This window comes from Castor canadensis, chromosome 7, assembly GCF_047511655.1.
Source record: "Castor canadensis chromosome 7, mCasCan1.hap1v2, whole genome shotgun sequence".
Classification (NCBI taxonomy): domain Eukaryota; kingdom Metazoa; phylum Chordata; class Mammalia; order Rodentia; family Castoridae; genus Castor; species Castor canadensis.
The window spans coordinates 21,906,610-21,908,034 of NC_133392.1; the positions used below are offsets into that span (position 1 = coordinate 21,906,610).

The 1,425-nt window shown below is 35.9% G+C and overlaps 1 protein-coding gene across 1 annotated transcript; it reads right to left on the reverse strand.

The window, feature by feature from the left end:
* Positions 1 to 261: 261 nt before the first annotated feature.
* Positions 262 to 731, reverse strand: LOC109702553 (ubiquitin-ribosomal protein eS31 fusion protein-like). The gene has a single exon (XM_074077909.1). It carries the CDS (start codon positions 729 to 731, stop codon positions 306 to 308), a length of 426 nt encoding a protein of 141 aa, XP_073934010.1. The 3' UTR covers positions 262 to 305.
* Positions 732 to 1,425: the final 694 nt, after the last annotated feature.

The window sequence follows — 1,425 nt, forward strand, 5'->3', positions numbered from 1 at the left end:
TATTACACTTGTTCATATGACGTGAAGATGCTATGCAACAGAATATCCCCAATTCCTTTCTTCCTGTAGCTCTGATATTGACATTCATATCACACACACACATACAGAAACTGAAAAATTATATTTATTTTCATCCATTTCTTCAAGTTTCTGGCCTAATTCCTTCCTTCTAACCGAAGAATTTCTTTTAAAATTTCTTACAGAGCAAGGAGGTTCCTTGATTTTTTGTGTTTTTCTTTTTCTTTTTTTTTAGTTCACATCTTTTATTAATCCATTCACAATTACTTGTCTTCTGGTTTATTGAATCAGTAAGTCAGACAACACTTGCCACAGTAGTGTCTGTCGATGTGGGTAGCCGTAAAAACTCCAGCACCACATTCATCTGAAGGACACTTACAGCAAAGGTGACTAATTTTGCCATTTTCATGGAACTTACAATATTTCAGGACGGCCAACTTAATCTTCTTTCTCTTATGCTTATTCTTCTTGGGAGCGGTGTAGTACTTCTTCTTCCTTTTCTTAGCACCACCATGAAGTCTCAACACAAGATGAACGGTGGACTCCTTTTGAATGTTGTAGTCCAGTTGCTTACCAGCAAAGATCAGTCTTTGCTGCTCAGGAGGAATTCCTTCCTTATCCTGGATCTTGGCCTTGACATTTTCTATAGTATCCGAGGGCTCAACTTCGAGTGTGATGGTCTTCTCAGTAAGGGTTTTTATGAAAATCTGCATCTTGGTGGCAGTTGCACTGCAGACGGTGGATCGTAAAGGATGTTTCCTTGTTTTTTGTTTGAGCAAGGCTGTAGTTTTCCTTCTCTTATTGAAGAAATTTTTCACTAGATCTAGAATTTTATCTTGGCATTTCATCTTTGCTTTTATTCTTTGTGTGAGTGCGTGTGTGTTTCTCTATTAGCCCATTGAAGATTTTCTCTCTTGTCTTTTTTACTTGCATTGTCTCTGATAAAAAGTATGCTGAAATTGTTTTCCTTATTTCTTTATAGGTAAAGTGCCTTTTACCCCCACAGGTACCTTCAAGCTTTCTAGTTGTCTTTTGTTTTCTGTGACTTGTATGTGATATGCCTTGGTGTTTTGTTGTTGTTTTTTCTTTGTCTTTTGTGTTCATCTTACTTGATATTCTCTGACATTATTGGATCTATCCTTTATTGTCTGTTACTGACCTTTGAAATGTTCAACCATTATTACCAAGTGTTTCTTTTGCTTCCTCTCTCTGTCTTTCCCTTCCAATTATATGCACATTCGTTGTTTTTTACACTTAAGCAGCTTTTGGATATTCTGGAATTTTTCATAATATTTTCTCTATTTGCCTTTCATTTTAGATAATTTCTATTGACTTGTGTTTACGTTTACTGATTCTTTACTGGGGTTGCACTAACCAAAGTAAAGTATACTTACAGTGGGCATACAT